At 38.7% G+C, this 25745-nt stretch overlaps 2 protein-coding genes across 6 annotated transcripts in view; one reads left to right on the top strand and one right to left on the bottom strand.

Annotated features, from left to right (window-relative positions):
- The window catches only part of clip1a (CAP-GLY domain containing linker protein 1a), a 26500-nt gene extending 13718 nt beyond the window's left edge, over window positions 1-12782 (top strand). For 2 of the 5 annotated variants that reach the window (XM_077560932.1, XM_077560928.1), the window contains 11 exons: window positions 242-982; window positions 1393-1512; window positions 2469-4613; window positions 5975-6112; window positions 6569-6621; window positions 7310-7427; window positions 8185-8314; window positions 8399-8445; window positions 9526-9540; window positions 10887-11026; window positions 12098-12782. In XM_077560932.1, coding sequence (XP_077417058.1) covers window positions 242-982; window positions 1393-1512; window positions 2469-4613; window positions 5975-6112; window positions 6569-6621; window positions 7310-7427; window positions 8185-8314; window positions 8399-8445; window positions 9526-9540; window positions 10887-11026; window positions 12098-12344 — 3894 coding nt within the window. In that variant the 3' untranslated portion in view covers window positions 12345-12782. The remainder of the gene's footprint in view (window positions 1-241; window positions 983-1392; window positions 1513-2468; window positions 4614-5974; window positions 6113-6568; window positions 6622-7309; window positions 7428-8184; window positions 8315-8398; window positions 8446-9525; window positions 9541-10886; window positions 11027-12097) is intronic. The other 3 variants (XM_077560929.1, XM_077560931.1, XM_077560930.1) reach the window with 3 other exon arrangements.
- LOC144048692 (leucine-rich repeat-containing protein 43-like) lies at window positions 12649-25745 on the bottom strand. Its single transcript, XM_077560933.1, has 13 exons — window positions 25288-25745; window positions 22021-22195; window positions 20919-21134; window positions 20720-20830; window positions 19343-19482; window positions 18965-19203; window positions 18076-18239; window positions 17846-17999; window positions 15762-15901; window positions 15531-15599; window positions 14204-14392; window positions 14008-14104; window positions 12649-12941 (listed from the first exon to the last, which is right to left on the bottom strand). The coding sequence occupies exons 2-13, from the start codon at window positions 22105-22107 to the stop codon at window positions 12802-12804; spliced, it is 1746 nt and encodes a 581-aa protein (XP_077417059.1). The 5' UTR covers window positions 22108-22195; window positions 25288-25745; the 3' UTR covers window positions 12649-12801.

The raw sequence follows: 25745 nt of genomic DNA, 5'->3' as shown, positions 1-25745 counted from the left end.
GTGGCATGGCACTAAATTTGGACTTAATTGCGATATAATAAAGGTGTGGCCCAATACTAACTGAATATGTTGAAAATGACTATAATAATAATCAATAAAAATGCAGGACAGTACAAAGAGCCGGTATTCTACTCCCGTTGCAAAAATAAAAATGCTGATCCCATCATTCATCTTTTCACACACCAAGCTCACAGGCTCGGTATGTCGGGTCCGTCTGATCTTCAGATATCTTCCTTTCAAGGTCGCCACCGTATCGGAAAGATCCCGCATAATGGATCTGGAGCGGGACCTCTCTCTCCGCACTCGGGAGGTCGCCGACCTGCAGCTCCGCCTCGACTCCCAGAAAGCCTCCGGCGACCCCGACGCCGGCGGCGACTCCCCTCTCCTGGAGGAGATCACCTCCCTGAGGAACCGCCTGGCCTCGCTGGAAACCGAGCGGCGGGAGGAGCTGGCCGGGCTGCGGGAGAAGCTGGAATCTCAGGAGAAGGCGCACGGCGAGGCGGCCGCCCAGCTCCAGGCCACCGGCGTCAGGCTCTCGGGCGATAACGAGCAGCTGCGCATGCGCCTGAGCCAGGCCGAGAAGGACAACGGCGAGATCGTGGAGAGGCTGAAGCTGGAACACGGGCAAGCCCTGGAGGAGGTCGCCGCCGCCCGCGACGAGCAGGTTCGCAACATGAAGGAGCGGCTGGCCTCCCTCGCCGACGATAAGGAGCGCCTGGACGACGCTGTGCGCGCCGGCGTGGACAAAGCCGAGAACCAGCACCTGGTGGAGATGGAGGATGTTCTCGGGAAACTCCACGCAGCTGAACTTAAGGTGAAGGAGCTGGAGGAGACGGGAGCCGAGCTGGCGCGGCAGGCCCAGGGCGAAAGAGAAACCAAAGACGCGGTGGCACAAATGGTTCGCAGTTTGTGTCATAGCCAAAGCAACCACAAGGCACAACTGCAAGATGGTCACAATCAAGGGAACTCGCAGGGAACTGAGGTGAGTTCTACTAACTTTGCTGGCAATTTATTGTCAGTAGATTTTTAAAGACCCCGTAAAGTGATTTCAGAGATGTTATGAAATATATTGCACATTTTAGAAGATACCCTACTTGCTGAAATGTGCAGTAACTGAAAACATTATGTAATACTCAATTGTAGTGATACAGTAGACTGATTTTTACCATTTCAGATTTCCTGATTTCAAATAATTTTTCCTTTTAACTTTTTTTAACAAAGGAGTTAAATTGGGGCTTTTTAATAAAAGTGTCAGTCCATAAGTAATGTTGTGAGTTTGAAAGGAATGTCCAATGGTTTAGAAGTTATAGCGAATGTTTTGGTGGTTGATTTGGTTAAATGTGGTTTCCGTAAGTGTGATGTGCTTTTTGTTTGTTTTTTTTTGCTTAAAAGTTAATTGATGAACTGAGACCACTGCTGGAGGGCAAAGAAAAGGAAATCCTGTCTCTCCAGCAAGGTTTGGCCAGTGTGGAGCAGGAGAAAGAAGCTGTCAAGCAGCAGCTTGGAGCCCTGGTGAGTTTCCCATTTTTTTATTTTTTTTATTTAAAACAAAACAAAACTATTCATTCAAATAAAAAGCACTATATCATTGTGCTCCATTTACCAGGAGGGGAGCAGACAGGTTAGAGGAACCCGCACCCTATTGCTTATGGGGCGAGCGCACACCATCCATTCAGTTAAATTCATCATTGCAAATGTTTGACTTGTAGTTTACACCAGTGTCAGCCAATTATTTTAAAACTTGCTAATTGTCATTTCATTGCACTTTGGCATTGCAAATGTGAAGAATAATCGATTGCTTTGGATTCATTTGGACAGAATGTTTATTGATAAAGGCTACTTTTGTCATTATCCCATTGGGGGGGAGGTCTCAGAGAAAGTGGGCGTGCATTTAATCCGCAGAGGCGGTGCGGGGGCGGGGCCGCACGCAATGACGTCAAACCGTGCCAACAGCTCGTTTTCTCAGGGAGAGTAGAATAACCTATCATTTCTCATACAGGGGGAATGGAGGAAAACACAACTTTGGTCATGTTTTTGGTGAGGAATTAGCATTTTATCATGGCTAAAAGCTCCAAAAAGTAGATTTTTCATGTTGCAGTCCCTTTAAATCGCGATTTTAGTAGAATGACACAACATGGCTAGAATGTTATTTTTGCTGCAGACTTTAGTGTCAAAGTAGTAAATTGGGGGATTATTCTGAAAAAGGTGCACTCTAGCGACTTGTAGCCTTATTTGATGTTACACAAGATTTTAAGGCGTGTAATGGTACCAAAAAAAAAATCTGATACATATGCCGTTACACCCCTATTGAACATGGTTTCTGTGTTGACCTTTTGTGTTTGCATTCATACATTGTGTCTTGTTTTATTTTGGAATCATCTTACATTTTATGTCCAACTTTGCATATATATTCCTCCTTTTTTTTTTTTTTTTTTTTTTACCCTCCTATATCAACCCAATTTCCCCAGCAACTTTCTGCGGAGCTCGACTCCTCCAAGCACGATGTTGAACGCTTGTCGGCAAAACTGGAAGAGCAGACTGTAGATCTGGAGCGCAAGTGTCAGGAGAGGGAGGCTGCACACGCTGAGAAATGCAAATTGGAGACGCGGCTCTCAGAGGTGCAGAGCGAGCTTTCTGCTCTCCAGGATCATTCTGTCCAGAATGAAGACCTCCGCGTGACCACGGAGCAGCTCTCAAAAGAGAGGGACGACTTGCTCGACAGCAACAAGCGCTCCGAGGAAGAAAGAACCTCACTGAACGACCAGTTGGAGAAGCTAAAAAAAAATCTTCAGGAGGCACAGGCCGAGAACACCGACTTGAAGGGCGCCAATATCAAACAGCAGTCTGATCTTGAGGATCTCAGGAAACAAAACGAGGAGAAGGACGCTACGCTGCTCACACACCAGCAGGAGGCCCAGCGAGCTGAAAGTAAGAAGAAGAAGCTGCTGGAGGACTATGAAAATGTCTGCAAAGAGCGCAGCAGGCTGCGGGAGGATCTCGACGAGAGCAGTTCTAAACTCGGGTGCGAGAACAGCGAGCTCGTCTCGGCGCGCGATGCGGCTCAAAACGCCAAAAAGTCGCTGGATGCCAAGAACGCAGAGTTGCAAGCCAAGCTGCAAACTCTCACCTTGGAGAAGGAAGACCTGACCATGAAGAACACCCAGCTGCAGGCGCTCACGGCAACGCTAACCAAAGAGAAGGACACCGTGACCTCCGAAATGGCCGCCGTTACGTCGGACAAAAAGAACCTGGAGGCGGTGAAGGAGGAACTCCAGAATAAGCTCAACCTCACCAAGAAAGAGCTGGACAGCTCCGTCCACGAGTGCGAAGACCTGAAAGCGTCTCGCCTCAGCCTGGTCCAGATGCTGGAGGAGTCCAAGACCAGCAGCCAGGTGACAGATTCCGAAAGGCTTCACCTCCTGCAGGAGAAGGAGGATCTGCTCGCCACCCAAAGAAAAGTCTGTAAGGAGAAGGAGGAGCTCGTCAAAGACGTTGAAGAGCTGCAGGAGAAAATCAAAGTCTCTACCCAGCAATTGACTCTGTCTGGCGAAAAGCTCAAGGAGACGTCTGCAACTTTGGAGCAAGAAAGGAAAACCCTTTGCACGCAGAATTCCGAAAACTCCGAGGCCCTGCATGCGCTGAGGAAGGAGAAACTGACCCTCGAAGCGGCGCTCGAGCAGCGTAAAACAGAGTGCGAGCGTCTGGCTGGGGAGAAGGACGAGATCGACGCAAAGCACATCAAGGCTATGGCTGACGTTGGCGCGCTTTCGCTAGAGCGGGATAAGCTCGTGGGTGACATCCGAGCCGCTAAGGACCAATTGGACAGCTTCTCCAGAGCTCAAAGTGATATTAGTCAGGAGAGGTCTCGTTTAGATGGGATGCTGGAGGAAGCCATGTGCAAAAAAAAATTAGCCCTAGCCGAATTGACGTCCATAAAAAAAGAAAAGGCTGAACTGGAAGGTGAACTGGAGAAACGTTCCTCCGAAATCGAACGCCTCGAAAAAGCCAACGCCGATCTCGCCCGAGGACGCGGCCAGCTCGAAGAGGACCTCGAGAAATCCACCTTGGAACTTAAAGCGCAAGTCGACAAACTCACCGAGGCCAAGCATCAGCTGGAGCAGCAGTTGGAGGCGGAATCCAATGAACGGACTCGGGCCGCTGAGCAAACGGAGGAGCTGCAGAACACCTTGGCCCAACTTCGGCGCAACGACGACGTGTCCTCTCAGCTGAAGAACGCAGAGGAGCAAAATAAGTCTTTAATGGCAGAAACGGATCTGGCAAAAGCCAATCTGAACAAACAGGAGTTGGTGACCCAACGCTTGTCCGAAGACAAGCAAGAGCTTTTATCCAAACTGGACGTGACGAACAAGCGGGTGTCGGCCCTGGAAACGGAGAAGGAGGAGCTCCTAGCCGGCCGCAGTCGCTCGGAGCAGGACGTTTCCCAGTGGCTTGCGGAGAAGTCGCGGCTGACTGGCGAGCTGGACAAGTTGCAGGAGGATGCCAAGACCTTCAGAGCGGAAGAGGCCGCCCTGGAGAAGCGGCGCCAGGAGGCCGTGGCAGAGCGAGACCAGCTCCAGTCCCAACTTAAACATGCCATTGCTAAGCAGCTTGAGGTATTCCTCCGTATAGTTCCCTCCGCTAGTTCACTTTCAATAATGCTGGGCCAAATATCACCTGTCAATGTCACTGCCTGCCTGCTGGTTTGTCTTCCTCGTTGCTCTTTAATCACATTTTCTTAACCTTCATCCTCCTCATACTCACCATACATGGCACCCAGTCTTTACGACCCTACTTCCCTTCCTGTGGGCTTATAACGAGATCGACAACGTTGCTGTCTTGAGTTTTTTTGTTTTTTTTACAATTGGCATTTAAATTACATAAATCAATCCACTACATTAGAACCAAATCCAGTATGTCCAAAACGTCCATACAATTTTTTTCATTTATTTATTTTAACATAAACATGGCCCTGGCTGATCTCTTATACTCTGGTGCCACCTGTTGGCCCTTTTTGTAATAACTACCATTGCTTCAAGCATTCTCTTTAGTTCAAAGGCTGCATCAAAGCCTTCTGTATGCTCTTTCATAAAAAATTGTAATAGTAAAAACATAAAACGTACAAATACGTCTTTGGGAGCAAATGAGTTAAGCACTGTAATATGAAACCAAAATTAACTACTCACCCTAACAGAATATGTAATTAGTAGTAAAAAAAAAATGTTTTATTTTTATTAGCATCTCGCTGATAAGTTCCTTCGTCTAATTAAGATATAAATAATTGAGCCAGACCCTTTCCCATGTCACACTAGGTTCCATTTTCCGTTCTATGGTTACTAATACCAAAGCAGGACACAGCTCTTGTTTTGTGCATGAATACTGCATGAAATGCCTAGTTGGCATTCATTTTCACCTCTGAATCCGTTCTGAGTCCACAGGTCACATCTGTATGTACACACCTATTGTTATAACAAGTTGTTTTTATCCTACATACAGTGAACCCCTGTTAATCGCGGAGAACGCAAATCCAAACCCATCTTATTCCTTGGCGCCTTTTGTCACTCTTGCTTGCAATGAGGCAAAGCGTGCAAGAGTTTTTGTCACTGCCATTTGAAGCTTACTGTTAAACTGACACACAAAGCAAACAAAATGTTTGAACACCAAAATGTCTCATCGAACCGTTTGATTTGGCCAAAACAAATATGTTAGCTTAATGCTTAACACTATATGTGCTTATGGAAATGAGCTTGAAATTCAAACTTGCCTTTGTAAAAACCCCACGATGACTTCAAAATCCACAATATAGCAAGGGTTCACTGTATTTTATTTGAATTGCTTCTGCAATTGAGCACGCTGTCAATCTAAAGAGACCAAAATGAGATTCTGGGGCTCGAATCGAGCCTTTTTCTCGTCTCATCTTCGTGGTCGGCTGCAATGACGTCTAACGCCACGTTCATCGTGCTCCCGCTCGCTGTAGACATCAGAGGCGTCCGGCCAGACCAGCGAGGTTGTCGAGCAGCTGACAAAGGAGAGAGACGCCTTGCGCCAAGATAAGAGTGACGCTCAAGTTCTGCTGGAGAGTCTTCGATCTTCTAAGCAAGAGCTGGAGACACAGGTACATTTGACTATTATTTGTATTTTCTAGTGCTTTTATCAATTTTTACGTAGTTTTCTGTTTGTTATTTTCATCTTTGTTGTTTTGTTTTTTTTGGTCAAAATATTTTTGGGGTATGTCTTTTATTTTTAAATTTTCCAGAGTTTTTTTTATTTTGTATTCATCTAATTATTTTGTAATTTTCTCTAATTGATTTTACTGTCAAATATTTTAGTATTTTCTTTTTTAACCTTTTGTGCATTTTTCTTCCATTTTTGTATCCCCCCCAATGTTGATGTTGTCACCTAATATTTTTTCAAATCAATTTTTTGTTTTTTGCTTAATATTCAATATCATCAACCAACATCTTGATTACTGATGACTGATCCTTGTGGCATATATAATAATAATAAAAAAAAAAGAATCAACCTATTTTCTGTCTTATGCGTAAGGACAATTTATTTTTATTTTTTTCAGCATAAGGACGAGCACTCAAAACTCCAAGCAGAGTTGAAGGAGTTGAAGAAAAGGTGTGGCAATAACATTTCTTCACCCCCCCCCCCCCCATATATTTATTCAAGTTTTATCCACATAGAAACTAATCATACAATCCGCCAATTCGTCATATGCAAAGCACATTAATTACCACAAAACAAAAATACAGCTCAGATGAATAAAAACGACATTTCTTCATTTTTAACTCTTTGACTGCCAAAAACGTTAAATAACGTTTCGTAAAATCCTATGGAGGAGTGCCAAAGACGTTAAAAGACGTTTGTTTCAAAACAGAGGTGAAACTAACCATTTTCTATTGTTGATTACTGAAAAACGGAATAAGGTAGAAACAAACTTTTTTTTTTCTGATGAAAGATGAGAGTCCAATCTTTCATTTGGTAGTATGTGTGTTTCCATAGTCCAAACACATAATTTTCTATGGACCTTGAAAGATCAGTCAAAATGCTTAAAATCGGCTGGCACCCACGGCATCTCTTTTCTGAAAACGTCTGGCAGTCAAAGAGTTAAAAGCACTGAATAATGTGAAACACTTTTTGGATTCTTAAAGCCTGCCAAGTTATGCCTTCAGGTACTCTATTGTTAATTTCTTCACTTGGCTCCAGTTCCTAGAATGAAACCTGTTTTATCAAAATGGCAAGACATTGTCCCTGTGTCAAATACACAATGTTGTTCATTTTTGGGGCCGTGGCGTCGCGTGGACAGCAAGAGCACTTTGAAATCGAAGCTGGACAAGGAGAACGCCGACTTCCAAAAGAATGTCCATAAAAACAGTGCCTTAGTGTTGGAGAAGGAGCAGCAGATCGAAGCCTTAAAGACCGAGGTAAGGCACAACCGCAATAAATCTTCACATTTCTATTGTTCTGTCAGATTTTTTTTTTTTGTATTTATGGATATTTATATTTTTTCCATTCAATTTGTGAGTTATTTTCCCCCCAAAATAGTGAAATACTTATTTTCCAATATTTATGCATTCGCTGTATTTTGTCTGAATTTCCCAAATGTCTATCTATATATATTTTTTTTTGGGGGGGGGGGTATTTTCGAAATTATGTAGTGTTTTATTTATGTTTTGACTTAACTTATTCACTCCCAGCTATTTTCACAGAAGCCAACCCCCTTCATTCCTGGCTGTTTTACTGTATTTTGGCTCATTTAGCAAGACCGTGTAAAGCCTCTATAAAAACATGGAACCTACCATAAGAAAGATTAGAGTCTCTTCTTTCATCAGGGAAAAAAATGTGTTTCTATCTGTTTCCGTTTCGCAGCAATTCGCATTAGAATATAAGTTTCATCATTATTCACAAATCTTTTTAAAACTGTGGGGAAAAAAGAGCTTTTTGCAACATGGCTGATCTCTTATACTCTGCTCCCACCTGCTGGCCGTTTTTATATAACTACAATTTCTTCAATCATTCTCTGCAGTTCAGAGGCGACATCAAAGCCTTTTGTATGCTCTAGCATAAAAAAAAACAAAGTTTAAATACGTCTTTAGGAGCATGGTAATATTTAAAATAGAACATATTTATATGTTTTTGGGAGCAAATGAGTTAATTAAAAATATATATTTTTTTCTTTAGCTGGCTGCTGCGCTTGAGCAAATTGCCTCAGGCCAGAGCTTGCAGACAGCCATCGCTGACTTGGAGCAGGACAAGGCTCAGCTCAAGAAGCAAGTGAAGAAGTTGGAGCAGGAGCTGGCCACGCCCCCAGGTGCGTTTCCGCTTATGACGAATGAAAAATGTGAGTATTGGTGACGGACAGGCTGGTGCGACCCTCTCGTGCGTGTGTGTGCAGGTGATTCCGTCGTAGAGCGACCGAGGGACACGGACACGGAGGCCGAGGTACGTTAGGTCTTCATCACGGATAAAAGCTCGGAATGGACGCCAAGTGCAAATTGTGCGTTAACTTGCTTCCCTGCCCTGTCCTAAGTGCAGTCTTTTTATGGAGCACTCTTATTTTGGGGCGGTCGTATGGAACCAAGCTGCTTGTAACATGAGTCAGGTGTTGATTGTTTCTGTATTGCGTTTTAGAGAGGCTCATTGACACAGGCTACTTCATTTGGGTTCGACAAAAGCTGTTCTCTTTAGTCACTTTTCTTTTTCTGCGTATTTTATAGACTAGTTTGTTTTAGTCAAAAATTGGTAAAAGCTTTTGTATTCTTTTTTTTTGTCATTTTTTTTTCTACCATTTTTGTCCTTTTCATATTCTGTTCTAAAGAATTTTTTCCCTAATTTTATTATTTTCGAATATTTTTGTACAAAAAATCGCATTTTCTTCCCAAATTTTTTTTTTGTTTTTTCTTGCATTTTCTTAACTTTTCTTATGTAATATTTTGTATTTTCTGTTTATTTGTAATTGTTTTTTTTAAACAAATATTTCGAATTTTGTAGTTTGTCTTAATATTTGCACAAATATGTTTTTGGGCATAATTTTTTTTTAAAAAGTTTATTTCTTAATTTTTCTCCTAGTATTTTTTTTTATACATAATTACTTGTTCTAACTTTTTTCATTTTCTGTAATAATTGTATTGTCATGTTTAATATAGCATTTCTACAAAAAAAAATCTGTTTTAAACTAATTGTAAATTTTTCATCTAATTTGTTTGGGCGCTGGGGGGGGGGGGGTAGTTATAGATTTCAACTGAAATTTGGGATTTTCCCCAACATAACCGCTCAGCTTGAAGAGGTATTATTTTTGATCAAGCCTCTTTTTGTTGTTGGGATGATTTGGATGTCTTTTGGATTGTGCAGGTGTGCCCAATGTTGTGTCCGCAGAGCCTCTAAAATGTTATACGGATTCATTTTGTGTGTGTGTGTGTGTGTGTGTGTGTGTGTGTGTGTGTTGTATTCTAATTTGAACCTGTTATTTTCTTCCTCTCCTCCTTTATACGCCAATGCTGTGCTCTGTCTGCAATGCTGCAGCACCATCAGGCAGCGGTTTGTTCATGTTTTTTGTCAGCGTCACTCATGCATGCGTGCATGTGTCACTGAAAGGAGACATATTATGCTTTCCAATTGTCCAAAGTTAAAAAAAAAATGGAAATGGAGCTCCGATCCCAAAACAAATATTTCAAACTCATTTTTCGCCATTATTGCAGCTCTGCTTACCTCTAATTTAACCCCTACACGCAGTGTGAGTGCTGAATTTGTGGCGCATGACACGGCCAAACGCAAGTGCTGCTGTTAGCTAATGCTAACACTGCAGCTCTGCTTACCTTTTTGGCTTGGTCGTTGGAGAAAGAAACCCGTGACCACCGCCACACCGTTTGACGTACATGTTGTTTAGTTTGCAGGCACTCTTAGAGAGTCAACTATTCGTATACAAGCATTTTACGAAAGTACATTTTTCATAATATGTCCCCTTAAAATATATGTGATGTCATCACCGGGGGTTCTAAGTGTGTTGGGCTGACGCTCATTTGTCTTTGTTTGGGTCACTCTCGCCATCATCACTTGACAAGAATGATTCTGTTTAGGGATGGGCATTTTTCATTGTATTTTTAATTCTAAACCTTTGCAATTTATTACATATGTATATCGTTTGTCTCCCAAATGACGAAAGTCTTAAAACGTTTATAGTATCTCTTTGACTGCCAGACGTTTTCAGAAAAGGGATGCCGTGGGTGCCAGCCGATTTTAAGCATTTTGACTGATCTTTCAAGGTCCATAGAAAATTATGTGTTTGGACTATGGAAACACACATACTGCCAAAACAAGATTGGACTCTCATCTTCCATCAGAAAAAAAAAGTTTGTTTCTACCTTATTCCGTTTTTGAGTAATCAACAATAGAAAATGGTTAGTTTCACCTGTTTTAAAAAAAAAAACGTCTTTTAACGTCTTTGGCACTCCTCCATAGGATTTTACGAAACGTTATTTACCGTTTTTGGCAGTCAAAGAGGTATTGACTATTTTCATAAATGTTTGGATTTAATGTATTGTCCACAATTTTATTCATTAATTTGGATTGCAATTTATATAGATTATTTTTGAATTTTACTTATTTAAAAATACATGTTTTTAAATATATAAAATACATGTAAAAAATTTTTTTTTTTTCAGTATTATGCATTAATTATATCACTGTTTTCTCTCTTATATTGAGAAATTATTTTGTCATAGAATCTTAAAAAAAAAAAAAAAGGGTGGGGGGGGCGATATGAGTCAATTTATTATCAAATTCATCCTTTTCCTTCAAATGCCCATCCCTAGTAATGTTTGTTTTTGGAACAATCAATTTATTTGCTTTTGTTTTGGTGTGTGTGTGGGAAAAAAAAAAAACAGATTAACTTCCTGAATTCAGTCATCGTTGACCTGCGGAAGAACAACTTGGACCTCAAAGACCAGTTGGAGAAATTGGCCGCCGCCGCTCTCAACGGCAACAACGGCAGCGAGCTGGACGACGACGACGGCGACGACGGCGGGTCAGTCAGACAAAACGCGATCGACATTTCTCACAATTACACACCGCTAAAGGAGAAGCATTTATGCTCGGGGAAGGGCATCAGGTGTTGTGACGATGGCAAAGTACGAGACAAAAAATGCATATATATATATATATTTTTTTTTTAATGGTGTTTTACGACTCAGGAACTCAAAGAACAAAAGTACTTACGATTAGATTTGGCGTCTGATTCTGCTCTGATTTCAAACTCAACAACTTCACTGATGCACAACCACCAGTAGATGGCATCTGACATCAGTTTTTAGATCTGACACAGCATAGTTTGAGAGTCCACTGGGAGAAACGGATGTATTTTGTGACAGGGGGAAAAAAAAAAGGGGGAAAAGGCAAAATCAAACTTTTTTTTTTTCCCCTGATGAAAGGAAAGTGTAATTTGGTAGATTTGCCCTATATAATTATTGAACACATTATCCTGTGGATCATAAGGTTTAAAGAAAAAAATATATATATTAAAAATATTCAATTATAGAAAGTATTAAAATACAAGAGTTTACTAGGTATAAAATATAAACTTATTGCAAGAAAATATTACACAATAATAATTGTAAATAATAAAATACTAGATTATGGAAAAGATTACCCTTAAATATGACCTATTATGAAACTACCAAAATACTACAAATGTTAGTATAAGAGAAAATGTCCAACCCAAATATATTCTGAAAATATATAGCAAAAATATATAGGGGGGGTACACTTAGTTCAAATTCGATTTTTTTTTTTTTAAAGGATTAGGTAAAATGAAAAAAAAAACGAAAAATATTAGTAGTTGAAAAGACAAATGTTAGATATATTAGATCAATTTTAAATACGTTTTAAAAATCTATGTATTTAGCGATCAGAAATATTTATTCAATTTAAATTAAATTGACAATTGCTCTAAATCGCTGCAACTCTACAAATACGTATTTTAGGAACGAAGAGTCTATTAGAAAGTGATGCGAAAATATTATAAAATCTCTGCAATGGGGGCGGGAGGGAGGAAATCCTATAGATTTAAATGTAGATGAGAATTGTTTGCGTTGTGCAGGGAGGACAAGGAATCGGCAAAGAAGAAGAGGAAGAAGAAAAAGAAGAAGCCGCCGCGACTGTTTTGCGACATCTGCGACTGCTTCGACCGCCACGACACGGAGGACTGCCCGGCGCAGGCGCAGGCACCCGACTCGCCGCCGCACACCGCCTACCACGGCGTCAAGGGCGCCGAGCGGCCGTACTGCGACACCTGCGAGGTCTTCGGCCACTGGAGCCACGACTGCAACGACGACCGCACCTTCTGATGAACGCGGCCATGCAAAAAAAAAAGAAAAAAAAAAAGCGACTCGAGGGCTAAAACGCGTCATTGATGTTTGCACAGCTTGTCACACTGATCACAAAAAAACTAAAACAAAAAGTCTGGGATATTGGCCGGACATTTCTGACTCAATAAAGGTCAAAGGTTATTAAAGTGCATTCTAGATTGATTGAGAGAATTTCACAATATCCCAAACTTGGTGTGAGTAGTGTACATATAGATGATATAAATATAAATCAAAAATAATTCTATATGAAGGATGCATTGGCGTGACAATTGGGGAGCCATAGTGAATTTTTCTATGCCTGGAAATACTTTTTTATTGAACTTTGATGGGATGCATGCAGGCGGAACACTTGAAAGCACTTCTTTGCTTCGTCTTTCTACTTTGTGTACAAATGAATAAAAGTTAACTTGAAACGAAGGCGAGAGCGTTTCTTGACTCAGGAGGTGGCGGGTGTGAGCGGGGCCACCTCGGAGGCGTGCCGCCATTTTTTCAGGTCCACGCTCAGCTCCACCGTGGCCGTCTCGGCTCCGGGCGTGTCTGCGTCGTGCTCCTCGCTGCCTTGGGTTTGCCGTGTTCCTGACAGACAAAATGGAGGACTAACTTTACACGGTCGTGCGCGCTAGACAGAACATTAGGTATGCCTGCAGCAAATGATTACAAATCTTTTAAATTTAAAAGTATTTTTATATAGTGTTCAAAAAGCTACCATATAGCAGCATACTCTTATTAAATATGGATTTTGCTATGTAGAAATTTATCAACACCCATGAAAAAAAAAATCATTTCAATAGAGATACTTCATTAGTCCTGTTCAATTTTATAAAAAAAAAAAAAATTTGGATTGCTAAAATTTGACCTACAGGTATTATTTTAAATATAAATATAATAGATTTTATTTTTACTGCTTAAAAAATAAATAAAAAGGTGAAGTGATTTAGACAATACAAGAAAAATAGTTGCTAGAAAAAATACAAAAAAAGTTTATACATGCAAATAGACCTACCGGTAAGTATGACATATTTTAAGAAATTATTTTTTTATTTTTAAAATTGAATATTATATAAATATAAAAAAAAATGAATACAAAACTTTACATAATTTGCAATGAAAATGCACAGCTACTAGACAAACATTACAAAACTTTAAATCGATTTTTTTTAAATGCTAGCTGCATTTTCATAAAATTTATTAAAAACATTAGTTTAATCTACATTACAAAAATATGATGAAAAATAATATATAATTGCATTTTTAAGGCTTTTATTTAAATTTGGTCTACTTAAACAATTCTGAAATGTTTAATCTGTATAAAATATTTTTTACAAGATTTTAAATGGACAGTGTGTATAATTTTTTGCCATCTAGTGGTGAATTAATAGAATGCAACAACATAAATTTGAAGCATGTGATATTTTTTTTTCTTTTTTTAAATGTTCTTGTAATAGAATATTTAAATTATTAGAGGATTTTTCAAAGTAATGAACATTGAATTTTTTTTAAAAAATCTACACGATTCCTCTTTATCTGTACAATGTCAATGTGTCGATTCCTTTGCCAAAATTTATTTTGAATACTTTTTTTGTTTTGATGCCTGATTGGATCGCGTTGATGTAGCAATATTGCGGCCAGTTGTCAGAATCACCTTTGGCATTTGGCGTTTTCTTGTTTCCAGCACGCCCTCCTCCTGCTCCTCCTTTCTTCTTGGACTCGTCCTTGGCTTTGTTGTCCAGGATCCCATTCTTCGAAGACGAAAAACGTCACGTCAACGATAACCTTTCACTCCAATGATTAAAAACGTAAACGAGTCTAAAAAAAAAAAAACGGAAGCGCCAACTCGCCTCGTCTGTAATGGAAGAACCTTCTGTCAGCGGATCCTTGTGCAGGGAACCAAAATCGCAGAGGACGTCCACTCTTTGACGTCCGCAGAGAAGGCCTTGCAAGGAGACGTGCGAGGACGCCACCACCGTGGTCACAGGCGGGTCCGCGACCAGCTCCACAGATTTTTTTCGCTTGTCTTTACCTTTGGCCTGTAGAGCGTTCCAAAAAGTGCAATATTTGGCGTGGGGTGGTCAAACTTTCCACACAAAATTTGCTTTATGACTGTCAACTACTTACACATTTGTCAAAACTTTTCTAATGTTCAGCTCATTCAGTAGGTTTAGCTAGTAGCTAGGGGAACATCCTATTAAAAAGAGAGGACTCGGCGGAGTGTGATTTCAGAGTCGGCAGGAGATTGTAATCTGTGCACATCTCTGTCCGTTCTCCTCGCGAGTAAAACAAATCGAAGTCTCTTGTATTCCTTGTCTATTGTTTATTAAATTGTTCTAGGTTTCTGAACCTTTCACGTTTCAAGCACTTTTTTTAGTTATTCAGTTTTATAATAATGCCACATTTTGTAAAACAAAAATGAACATATTTTTATTGCTTTAATCATTTGTCTCCATTTTCCGCCATCAACTTCTACCACATGTCTCAACCCTTTCGAACCATTCCATCATTCAAATAATCAGCTGGTGCAGGACATTCCTGCTTGTAAATTCCACTTCCCCAACATTTTTAACATTTTTAATATCACATTTAATATAATAAAAAATGACAATCGTCATGTTTTTTTAATCATTCGATTCCATATTTAGCCATTAACTACTCGCACATTTCTCACCACTTTTAAACCATTCCAACAGTTAAATGTTCAACTGCTTTGCAACATTCCTGCTTGTAACTTCCACTTGTCTCACATTTGTATTTTTTTTTTTAAATAATGACATATTTTGTATAGTAAAAATTATTTCTTCTTTTTACAAAACTCATTTTGTGCATTTTGTTTGTTTGATGTTTTGTTTAGTTATTTGTTTTGTGTTTTTTCATTTGCTGTTGTGTTTGTTGTTATTAGAATTTTGTTTTTTTGAATATGTTGCGTTTGTTTCTGTTGTTTTATTTTTGCACTTCAGGACCACCGTACTTTTAGGACATTTATTCACATTCCTTTTTTTTTTCTTTTCGTACTGCTTAATTATGTACCTATGAATTATGTGCCCTAATTTCCCCGTTTCAACATCTTCTACATTTCTCAACCCGTGTCAAACGTTATTTTTAGTAGTTTCTAGTGCATTAGCATACTTTGTCTCTTTTTTTAACCTCCAATATTAAGATGATGAAACTCACTTTTTTCCCTTTCTTGTCTGTGGCACTTTCATTGACGTCGTCTGAGGGTTCCGCAGGCCATGACAAGATCTGAAAGTCAGACAGGAGACACGAAAAAAAAAAAGCCTTCATTTTTTACGTTGGTATGTTTTTATGATTTTTATTATTACGTACAAGTGTTGTAGTAGTACTTCTACTTCTAGTATCTGTACGTTTTACCCAAGAACAATAGGACACTTTGGCACCGCTCACCTTTTCCTGCTCGATAGAAACTCGAAATCCTTGATGGAGGAATTTCTTGAAGCCGCTCAGGTCACGCACAACGAACGTCAGCACGTCAACAAAGTCGACGCAGTACGCCCACTGCTGAGGCGACGTGCTGTATCTCGATTCTGTGACTCACACGACATGATAAACCAGCGATTATCCCCAAGTTTCATTTTCACCCTACGTGGGATTTATGGCATCGATCCAAATGTGTGTCCTTGAGTTGCCAGGGGTGTGAGCGAAACGTTCTCTAATGGCTTAGACGTGACATGCTCATCTCTATGTAAATAGGATATTAAGGTTATAGATGTGTTATTACATAGGACACAGGCTTGTAAGAAAATAAGTTGGTGTTAATAAATGTATTGTTGTAAATGTGTTGATAAGTTATTCAAATCTGTTGTAAAAGGTGTTATTACATGTGCTCATGAATTTGTTACGCATATGTTATAAATGTGCTTGTACATGTGATTCATAATGTTATTACGTGTCATAAATGTGTTATTGGTGTGCTGCATATTAGAAATGTTAGTGTGTTGAATGTGTTAGTCAATGTGTAATTACGTGCCATAAATGAGTTATTACATATGATTGTATCGTGCAGGTATGTTAGTAAACGTGGTATTACTATGTTAATGTATTAGTGGCAATTATTATAGATGACAAGTTATAGATGTGTTATTACATGTGTTGAAGATATGTCAGTCATGTTATGTGTAAGTACTATTTCATATTATGAATATGTTATGCAAGTATGATAATAAATGTGTTATTACATGTGTTAGTAAATGTGCTATTACATCATAAATGTGTTAGTAATTGTGTAAGGTTAGTTTTACGTGGTGCAAATATGTGAATGTCTTATTATTTAACGCAAATGTTCCAGACGTGTTATTACATGTGTTATAGATGTTTTATTCATGTTATAAATGTGTTATTACATGTGTTGAAGATATGTCAGTCATGTTGTGTTAGTAAATGTGTCGTTAGTTGTTAGTAAAAGGGATGTTACATATTATAAATGTGTTATGCATGTATGATAATAAATGTGTTATTACATGTATTAGTAAATGTGCATCATAATGTGTTAGTAATTGTGTAAGGTTAGTTTTACGTGGTGCAAATATGTGAATGTCTTATTATTTAACGCAAATGTTCAAGACGTGTTATTACATGTGTTATAGATGTTTTATTCATGTTATAAATGTGTTATTACATGTGTTATAGATGTTTTATTCATGTTATAAATGTGTTATTACATGTGTTGAAGATATGTCAGTCATGTTATGTGTTAGTTGTTAGTAAAAGTACTATTTCATATCATAAAGATGTTATTCAAGTATGATAATAAATGTGTTATTACATGTGTTAGTAAATGTGCTATTACATCATAAATGTGTTAGTAATTGTGTAAGGTTAGTTTTACGTGGTGCAAATATGTGAATGTCTTATTATTTAACGCAAATGTTCCAGACGTGTTATTACATGTGTTATAGATGTTTTATTCATGTTATAAATGTGTTATTACATGTGTTGAAGATATGTCAGTCATGTTGTGTTAGTAAATGTGTCGTTAGTTGTTAGTAAAAGGGATGTTACATATTATAAATGGGTTATGCATGTGTGGTAATAAATGTGTTATTACATGTGTTAGTAAATGTGCATCATAATGTGTTAATAATTATGTAAGGTTAGTTTTACATGGTGCAAATATGTGAATGTCTTATTATTTAACGCAAATGTTCTAGACGTGTTATTACATGTGTTATAGATGTTTTATTCATGTTATAAATGTGTTATTACATGTGTTGAAGATATGTCAGTCATGTTATGTGTAAGTACTATTTCATATCATAAAGATGTTATTCAAGTATGATAATAAATGTGTTATTACATGTGTTAGTAAATGTGTTAATAAATTTGTAAGGTTAGTATTACATGGTGCAAATATGTTAATGTCTTATTATTTAATGCAAATATTCTAGAAGTGTTATTACATGTGTTATAGATGTTTTATTCATGTTATAAATGTGTCGTTATGTCCTAGTAAAAGTGTGTTTTTATATTACCAAAGGCGGCGGCGGCTTGTTCCTGGCTGCCGTCTGCAGCGTTGACCACCACCGTCAGCTTTACACTCTTCTTCTGAGTTTGTTCGGCACCCTGGTCCTGACCCTGGTCCTGACCCTGACTCTGACGCTTCGTCGGACCGCTACTCACAACTTCCTGCGAACAGCGCCCTCTAGTGTCTGACACTAAGCGAGCAAGTGTGGTGTAAAAAGGAGCCTAGCGCGCGCGGTACCCGATAGACGGTGGTCTGGTGACTGAAGAACACGAAGGAGATCTTGTAGCTGTAGTTGATGACCGGGAACTCCGGAGCGTCGGTGTCCCCGTCCAGCAATGGGTCCGGGACGCCCCGCATCATCCCTATGCGTACCGTAGCCGACGCCCAGTCCACCAGAAGGTCTACCATGAAAGCGAACATCATACAGATCATTGGGTTGGGGAGCAAACTTGGGAGTCAACGGCCACTTTTGGGTTATAAAAGACTTGCGTAATAGTTTGTAATGAACATTGATTAATGTTCATTTTTTATTTGACTTCTTTATAATTATTTTTAATTTATAGTTAGCAATTTATGTACTAAAATTAAAAAAAAAATTGGGATTTGTACTTTTATTTAGATTTGATGTATTACTATAATAAAATTAAATACAATAAAAATTATAATTCAAAGAATTCATTTTTTTTTTTTTAAATATCAAGATTTAATTCTACTTAAATGATTTAATAAAACAAAATAAAACATTGTTGCTTAATTCATGTTCATTTTAAATTTTACTTTTTTATAATTATTTTAACTTTATAGTTTACCAATTATGTACTAAAAAAATAAAAAATATTTTATGATTGTTGAGGTATTTTTTTATTTAAAACAATATTTAAAATATTTATTTTATAATACATATGTATTTTAAATATTGTTTAAAATTAATTATACTTCAATTATTTAATAAAACAAAAATAAAAGTGTAATTGATCCATTCATGTACAAAATAAAAAAACAATGCTAATTCTTCACTCATTTATAAATAAAAATAAAATAAATAAATATATTAATTTGGAGATTTTTTAAATATATTTCTTTAAAGGCAGATGGTAAATGGAATAAAAACTGCGTGTAAACTCACGGCTCATGGCAGCCATCCCTCGGTATCGGTGTCGCTCCTCGGGGGCGATCCAAGCCGCGTCCAGGTAGGAGAGTCGGGGCAGCGCATCCACGGCGAAACCCGGGTACGAGGGCGCCAGCGTGAACGGGTTTCCCTCCAGCACCAGCGTCCGCAGGCACGGGAGCGTGCCCAGCGCCTTCAACAGGGGGCGCTGTTCCTGGAAGTCGCACTCGCTCAGGTCCAGGCACACCAGCTCGGGCCTCAAACACAAAAGACATCACGATTTTTACACCACGTATATAATATGTCACTTTTCAGGTCAATGCATCGTAAAGAATCGGGTTTTTAAACATTAGGTGTGATTTTCATTGAACAATTTGAAGTGAGTTGAGGAGCCACCATTGTCTTCCCGTGAGCTGACTGACGTCCCGATGGGATCCCAGGTGGTTGGCGGCCAGGCCGAGGTACTGCAAGTGAGGGGGCGGAGAAATGGCGAGGCGGCCCAGGGCGCACAGCTGGTTGGCACGTAGCTCCAACACCTTCAACGTGAGCGTTGCAGAGAGCCTAGTTAGGCAAATGTGATACTTAATGTGTTATTACATAGTTACAAATGTGTAATTGTGTGCTGACTTTGTCTCTTCCGACGTCAGCGATTACTAGACCTACGATTGCATTAAGTGTCCTTAAATGTGTTATAACAAATGTGCTATTTGTGTCATAAATGTGTTATAACAAATGTGCTATTTGTGTCATAAATGTGTTATTACATGTGCTTGCGGATATTCTCATTCACCAGGTGATTTATTTCTCAGCGCATTGAATTGATTGCAACTGGACTGCTCTGACTGCTCTTGTTTTGGGATGTGTAATATTAAGTGTGTTAAGTGTCTTATTGCATGGTTGACAAATGCTCTACTGTGTTATAAATAGGTTATTACATGGTTTATTAATGTGCTATTAAATGTGTTATAAGCTCGACTCACTAAAAGCTACAAATGTATTGAGAAATGTCAGTAAATGTGCTATTGCATAATATTAAAGTAAAAAGTATTAGCTAAGGGGTATTAATTGGTACAAATGTATTAATACTGTAAGTAAATATGTTGTAAATATATTTATAGGTATCCGTAAATTACATGTTAACTATTTTGTTATTAAATATGGGAGACAAATGTGTTGTTTGTAAATGTGTTATTACGGTACACGTGATTTATAAATGCATTTGGTTTGTTAGTAGACGTGGTATTTGATATGAACATATAAATATGAATTAGTAAATGAGTTGCTATATGCAACTGCAAAATATGAAAATACTTTTGACGCGTATTATAATTATGTTATAAATATATTAAAAAATTAAAAATTAAAAAATTAAAAAAAATTAATAATAAAAAAAATAAAAATAAATATATTAATAAAGTGTTAGTGCTATATGCGCGTTATAAATGTGTCACCTGTATTATTTCATGTGCTAGAAATGTGTTATGTTAAAAATGTGACAATTTTGAGTGTGTTATTACGTTATTGTGTGTATAGGTTATAAATGTACTTAAAAATGTTAGTAAATATGTTATGACTCTGTTATTACATATGTATATGTCCATGTATACGTAAGTACACATTATGGACTGTAGCAGCGCACAGTAGAAATAGAACATAAATGTAAACACTATTCCAGTCAACTTATTAGACAACACGTTAGACCCAGCATCAGCACAATGAGTCATTTTACACAGCAAGTGACGCGAGACAGACTTGCTGGTGCCATCAGCACACCTTGAGCGTCCTGGGAAGGTTCTCGGCAGAGATCTCGCAGATGCGGTTGGCGCTGAGCACAAGTTCCTGCAGGTTGCAGAACTTCAGCAGGTAGTTGTCAATCACAGACACCTGAATAAGGCCTAGCGGTAAATCACAATCAAACAATTCTGACGCTAGGAAGGAAAAAAAAAGTGCAGGTGAGAGGAAGCTTCCTGACGTCCTTGTCGACGATGCGCAGCTTCCTGAAGTAGCTGCACACGAAGTCAGCGTCCAGTCGCTCGGGCTCCACCACGGCCACCCGCTGGAGGGCGGCGGCCTGCGGGCTCCACGGCTCGTCGTGGTGCCACGGCGAGTGCAGGCAGCTCAGCAGGTCCAGCAGCGTGTCCGTGTCCTGCGTCACCGCCTCCGCCTCGCCGCCGTTGCCGTCCTTCCTCTGTTAGGAGGAAGCGCACTTTCGGCAAATGTTTGAAAAACAAAACAAAGAAACTCTGATTTATGTTCAAAATGGCATTCTTCTTTCTAATTGTATATTAAAGCTGTCAAATGATATATTTTTTTTAACCAGATTAATCACATCTTCAAATTTTGATTAATCATGATTGATCGCTTCATTAAAAAAGGCTTTTCCCCCAACATTTTTTCCCGCCAAATTTGAAGAGCTATGTGTTAATTATTTTGACATTTATTGTTATGAGGACGTCTTCAACATTTTTTGTGATCCACTCTTTTTCCATTCAGTTAATTACATGTACAATTTAAAATGGAAAAAAATTACCCCAACATTATTATGTTTATTGCGTAAACACAACATGTGCTACCTTAGCGTAGCCATATATATATATATATATATATATATATATATATATATATATATATATATATATATATATATTTATTTATTTGTTTGTTTGTTATTTTATTACTCCAGTCCATATAATTTAATATTGTGTATTACTAATTAAATTGTATTGTCAAACAAAGTCATGTTTTGAATTTATTATTATTTGAGTTTTTCCCCAGTTATGCAACTCCACGTAATTAAAATTTATGTTTTAACCTTTTTTTTTTTCATTAAATTTTTGAAAACGTGACATTTTTAGCGCTTTTTTTTGTGCTACTGAAGAAAAGGACTAATATATATATATATTTAAATTAAACCAATTGTCCATTAAAAAAAAAACATGGGGGGAAAAAAGAAGCTTGTTTTCGTTCCAGTGTCATTGTTGTGACTTCCGGTTTGTTCGACGTTTGACTGTTTCGGAACAAGGCGCCAATTCGTCAAGATGGCGACCTCCCTCCCTCCCCACTCACTCACTCACCCAGATGCCTTTCCCACAGGGGAACTGGTCAAGACATAGGCGGCGAATGTGCTTGTCCAGAACGGCAGATAGCGCCACCGAGCTCATCTTGTCCTCCGCTCGCTCGCTGCCACGCTCTGTCGTCCTTCCTTTCCTTTCCCGCCTTGTCTTCTCATTGTTTGGCTTCGTTGGTTGCCTGGCAACAGCGAGGGCGTGTTCATTGTCTATGACTGGACAACAGCTGTGTCACTCAAACAAATTCGGCGCATTTTATTGGTCAGGCGTCTTCACAATTCATCGTCAAAGTCTCGCAAAAACGAAAGCAGTCGAAACCATCTTGTCACAAAACAAATAAACAAACAAAAGAACGAGAACATGATTCACATTTTAAACTTCCAAATTTGATATGATTTTAATTTTGGGCTGTAAAATAATAATAAAATAGTGCTGAAAAGGTTATTGAATGGAAAGACGTTTATTTGTTGGTTTAGTTTATTTTTGTAAACTTCAGAATATTTCCGTGTAAACTTGAAGTATAATGTTTACTCTCATGAGGATAAGTGGTTCAGATGGATGGCTGGGTGGATGTTTAAAATCTAGTAGTGCTTAGGAATACTACATCAAAGGTCATTAAAAATACATTTATAAAACTAAATTGAACACACTTTTTGAAACATGTTATTTTTGGGATTGTCATATTCTGTTCAGTTCAGTCCTTTTCAAATAGTAGAGAGGGGTGCGGTGCGATCCTGGGAGGATTCTTGTGACCCCAGAAAATGTGCTTCTTATTTTTCCTTCTTTCTTTTTTCTTTTTTTTTGCCGCAGAGGGAGTGTAACTTCACTACTGCTACTACACAGCAGGTGGCAGTGGTGCTCTCATTGCCAGAGCTGTGTTCAGTGCGCTCCAGACGTCACGTGACTCACTACGCCATGCTGCCAAGATAGCATGACAGGCGAATATGGAGGTAAATATGGCGAAGGCTTTACAATGGATAGCAGTGATATCATTTGTGTTTATCTTATGCAGAACTGTACTTATAACTATAATTTTCTAGACCAATAATACTATTTAGTTTATTTTCAATAACTGACATAAATTGTTTTTAAATGGATGAACTGTATTAATAAAACAAATATTACACAGTAAATGTATTTTATTTTATTTTTTTCGATTTTTGGTCGGAAAAAAAGTATTTTTTATTAAGCATTTGCATTGTGGAAACGTGGAGCGGCACATACACATATAAGGAAAACAGTTCACAGTTCAAGGCCCATAATTTACATCTCGCTGGCAATCCACACGTGTGGGTGTTATTTATTTATTTTTATTTTATTGTTTTTATTGACTAATCTTAAGTGATGAAAATGGCGTGCGCGCTTTGGCAATGCAATGTTAATGGTTGAACAAGCATGCTGTTAAAAAAAAAAAAAAAAAACTCTAACATGAATACAAAAGTTTTTTTTTTTAATAATGTAAATATTATTATTATTGCAACATTTTCCAGTTAGTAGTTTTTTCTTCTTTGAAATGTATCCACTGGTTTGCAGTGCGTTAAGCGCAGCCGGATGCTGGTCCAGATAGCGCTCCATTGCAAAAGAAAAAATTCCAGCCTACCTGCACGTCTTCGCTTTTAACACTCCCCTTCCGGGAATTCCCCACCTGATTTTCACGTCACTCACTTTTGAGCCAAAAGTGACAATCAGCATGACTTCACCTCTCTCTCTATATATATATGCCATGTGTATATATAGCACATTTGGATATTTAATTGACCTTGCCCCTATTAATGTCGGTACATTTTTATTCGCTTCAGCACAGCCATTTTGAATGTGGTTCAATAGGTCACAGATGTCATCCATTTCCTGCATGAGTAGCATGAAAATCCATGACACGTTGCCTCACTGTGCCCACGGCAAATTGCGAAATACTGACGTGATGCCAATTCTTTTGGGGTAAAAAAAAAAAAAAACTTGGCATATAAAAGCTTGTCAAATGATAATGTCAGGAACGTGCATGATGAATGTGTTGCAAGGTGAGCCGCATCTGCCACTTGTGCTATTACTAAAGCTGTCCTGCATCATTACGGCGACTTGCACCGGCGACGCGGTCATGACACTGCGGGGGAACCTCAGGGCCGTGGAGCTGGCCCTGTGTAATTTAGCCGTGGCTGAAATAGATTACGTAAGTCCATTTCTCAGCAGCGGCGCTTTAGCCAAAGGAGGAACAGAACACGAGGATATTTGTACATTTTTTTACGTACACGCAGAGAAAATTTTATGTCTTTTTTGTTTGGCAAATATTTAGAAACAAGTACAATGTTTTGGAGACTTAAAAAAAAAAAAGTCAAATATTTTTTAGAACAATGTTGGGTATTTTAGAGAATAGTCAGATTCCTTCAAAGAAAAAAAATCATATTTTAAGGAAAAAGTTGTACATTTTGAGGGATTTTTTTTTAAGGATAAAAAAAATCTAATAGTTTTTGGAAAAAAATAGTGGTGTGTTAATGAGAAAATAATGACATTTTTCAAGAAAAAAAAAGTCCAATATTTTCGGGGGGGAAAAAAGGTATAGTTTGGGGAATTAAAATCAGACAGAAAAAAAGGTGGTGTACTTTGGAGAAACATATATTTTAAAAAAAATCAACTAGAAAACTGGTGTTGAGAAAAAATGCATTCTTTCAAGAAAAAAATCCAATATTTTTGAAAAACTAAAAACAAAAATAATTGTGAGAAAAAGTGATGTATTTAGAGTCAGATTCTTTGACAAAACTAATTAGATATTTTTTGCAAAAAAGGGCGCTTTGAAAAAAACTTACTTGGGTGTCATACATTTTTAAGAGTGTGATATATTTTCTATTTTTTATTTTGAGCAGATTGGGTTATTTTGCCCAAGTTTTGAGTTAATTACTGTGATGCTGATCCATCAGATTGAGTTGCAGTTTGAATTTGGGTCGTCTGAATTGCTGAAGCTGGTCGCTATTTTGTAGTTTTGGGTACTCGCTGAAGTAGCCTAAATGAAATGTAAGATCCTTAGAAAATGAAAAATAAATACTTGGCAATAACATTATTAGTAGGCCTATAAGTATTTTTAACCACAGCTAAACTAATCCAATTAACTCAGCACTGGTTTACTATTTCATTTTATTTTGGGATACTTTTAATCATAAATGTTAACTTGACGATTTCCTGTTTGGAATTTAGTGACGTCAGGACTGTTAGGCAGTTTTCATTGCTTTCCTGTTTTACTTGACAAAAGGCAATTCTGACGTTTTATCTGTGACCTCTAACCTCTCTCGTCCAGGTGGAGCACATTTTCAACGGGAACCCGCCACGGCAATACGGACTCAGATCCTTGAAGCCCATCCCGGGAATCACCATCCCGGCGGGGGACAGCATCGCCGAGGTCCGAGCCGCCGTGTGCTCCATAAGCGACCACCTGGAGCGACACCTGCCGCCCATCGTGGGGAACCTGACGCAGCAGCAGCAGCACCGAGAGCAGTTGCTGGGCAACATCAGCTTCTTCCACCAACATTTCAAAGATGCCGTGGAGCTGACGGCGCACCAGCAACGCGAGGCCGACGGCGCGCGGACGACGACGACGACGACGGTGGAGTGCCGGCAACCGCTCGTTAGCAGTCACGGCTACCAGTTGAAGAAAGATGGCCTCCGCATCATCCACTACGTCCGAAAATGGGTGGAGGATTTCACCAGATTACGTCCCACCTGCCTGCGGGATGAACTCTCCT

This window comes from Vanacampus margaritifer, chromosome 3 (assembly GCF_051991255.1).
Source record: "Vanacampus margaritifer isolate UIUO_Vmar chromosome 3, RoL_Vmar_1.0, whole genome shotgun sequence".
Taxonomy (NCBI): domain Eukaryota; kingdom Metazoa; phylum Chordata; class Actinopteri; order Syngnathiformes; family Syngnathidae; genus Vanacampus; species Vanacampus margaritifer.
The sequence above is the reverse complement of the archived record's forward strand: the minus strand, read 5'-3'. Positions and strand labels throughout refer to the sequence as shown.

Coding starts and splice junctions, on each gene's coding strand:
- LOC144048692 (XM_077560933.1), bottom strand. CDS start 22,107: ATGAGCTCGGTGGCGCTATCTGCCGTTCTGGACAAGCACATTCGCCGC. Junction 20,831..20,918: donor TGCGCATCGTCGACAAGGAC/GTCAGGAAGCTT, acceptor GGCCTTATTCAG/GTGTCTGTGATTGACAACTA. Junction 18,240..18,964: donor AGGGATGGCTGCCATGAGCC/GTGAGTTTACAC, acceptor CTTTCATGGTAG/ACCTTCTGGTGGACTGGGCG.